Source organism: Mus caroli, chromosome 1 (assembly GCF_900094665.2).
Source record: "Mus caroli chromosome 1, CAROLI_EIJ_v1.1, whole genome shotgun sequence".
NCBI classification, from domain to species: Eukaryota; Metazoa; Chordata; class Mammalia; order Rodentia; family Muridae; genus Mus; species Mus caroli.
Window position 1 is genome coordinate 124,986,988 of NC_034570.1, and position 1,601 is coordinate 124,988,588.

Sequence of the window (1,601 nt, forward strand, 5' to 3'; positions counted from 1 at the left end):
GGCCAACCTGGTCTGCAGTGAGTTCAAAGACAGCCAGGACTACACAGAGAAACCTTGTCTACAAATTTAAAAAAAAAAAAAAAAAAAAAAAAAGGAGTTGATTTGGCTAGACCTGGTTGAGTTTGGAGTAGTCCTCAGTAGGCTGTCAGGCACCCTGCTCACCCACTTTCTTGCCTGTCCCTGGCAGGTATGCGGTGATCCGATTCAACCAGTACTTTAAGGTGAAACCTCAGGTGTTGGCCTTGGAGATGCCAAAGTGACCAGCCTACTGTTTCTCCATGTCCTCTTGCTGCCAGATCTGCTCCCCAGGGTGCCTTTCTGCCTTGGAGTTGGACACCCTGGGGCAAGGCAGGCACCCACAGAGAAGGCTCCCAGTGGATGCCAATGAAGACCTCATTTTCCTGTTTGGAGGGGCTGAGTCCCAGCGTTGGGGGGAGGGGAACCCCTTCATCCTGCCAGGCTTGGAGAGGAAGTGCCTGCAGATAGTGGGGGGGGGGAGGCCTGACTGCCCCTCTGTGAGAGCACAGTTGCCAGCCCAGGCCCTGCTAGAGCTTGGGCTGCCTCAGTTTGTCCTTGACCCTTCCTAGTAGGGGAGGGGAGGGTTCATTTCTACCTCTGGTGCCCCCCCCTCTCGCCTCCAACTGAGCCATGTATGCCTCGGGTGAGAAGTGCTGAGCTCCAAGCCAGCAGGAAGCCAACTCTGGCTTGTCATCTGGGGAGAGGTCCCAGCTGTGCTCGTTCCACAGCGCCTCCAGCAGCTGCCTCTCGTGAGGCTGCCAGCTTCTCCAAGCCGGATGCCATCTAGCCACCCCTTCTCCTGGTCCCCTCCTTGTGCTGCTGCCGTGCTCCTGCTAGGTCCCTGCAGAGAAGAGGATGGTAGACCTGGAGCAAGCATGACCTTGGGTACCAGAGGGCAGGCACCAGAGCCAGCATCCTCTTCCACTTCTCTTCCTTTTATTCTGAACTTAACCGAGATCTTCCCATGGGGGACTGAATGGCGGAAAGCAAGGGGGCAGGGCCTAGGCACCTGGAGGCCAGCACAGTTACCTGGACATGGCCAGATACTGAAGGTGTTGCCAGCTCGGTACCCACCTCCCAGTCCTTACAGGTCCTAAGGGAGTCTGGTATAGGCCCCTACTGTGATTCATTTGTAGATTATCATGGTTTTCTGCATTAAAACGTTTGTTTCTGGAATTCGGTCTGGAAGGACAGTGGCTTGGGATCTGATTGGTATGGATGCGTGTGGAGGTGCTGGGCCAGACTCGGCCTCCCTTCTGCCGTGCCTTTGGAGTTCACCCTGCTTAAAGCACAGCAGACTGTACACCTCTGGGCCACCCTCGTTGGGGCCTTCAAGGTCACGGATACTAATGGAGGACCTGGGGGAAAAGACGTGCCCAGGCATACAAATGGTGAGCTTGTGGCTAGCTGTCCTGATAGTGACCAGAACATGCTGTCCCTGCCTCTCCCCATCTGCCCTGCCCTGCTTCTCACGGGTTCTCTCTCATAAGGTTCTAGTTGGCCAGAGGATTTGGGGTGGTGACGGCACAGCAGCTAGATGAGGCCTGTGGACAAAGGTACCCGAATACCCTTGGTAGTGGGGC

At 55.8% G+C, this 1,601-nt stretch overlaps 1 protein-coding gene across 3 annotated transcripts in view; it reads left to right on the plus strand.

Moving 5' to 3' along the window:
- Etnk2 (ethanolamine kinase 2) overlaps window positions 1–1,194 on the plus strand; it is a 17,037-nt gene extending 15,843 nt beyond the window's left edge. For all 3 annotated transcript variants that reach the window (XM_021167169.1, XM_021167253.2, XM_021167341.2), the window contains one exon: window positions 188–1,194. In XM_021167169.1, coding sequence (XP_021022828.1) covers window positions 188–260 — 73 coding nt within the window. In that variant the 3' untranslated portion in view covers window positions 261–1,194. The remainder of the gene's footprint in view (window positions 1–187) is intronic.
- The last annotated feature ends 407 nt before the right edge of the window (window positions 1,195–1,601 follow it).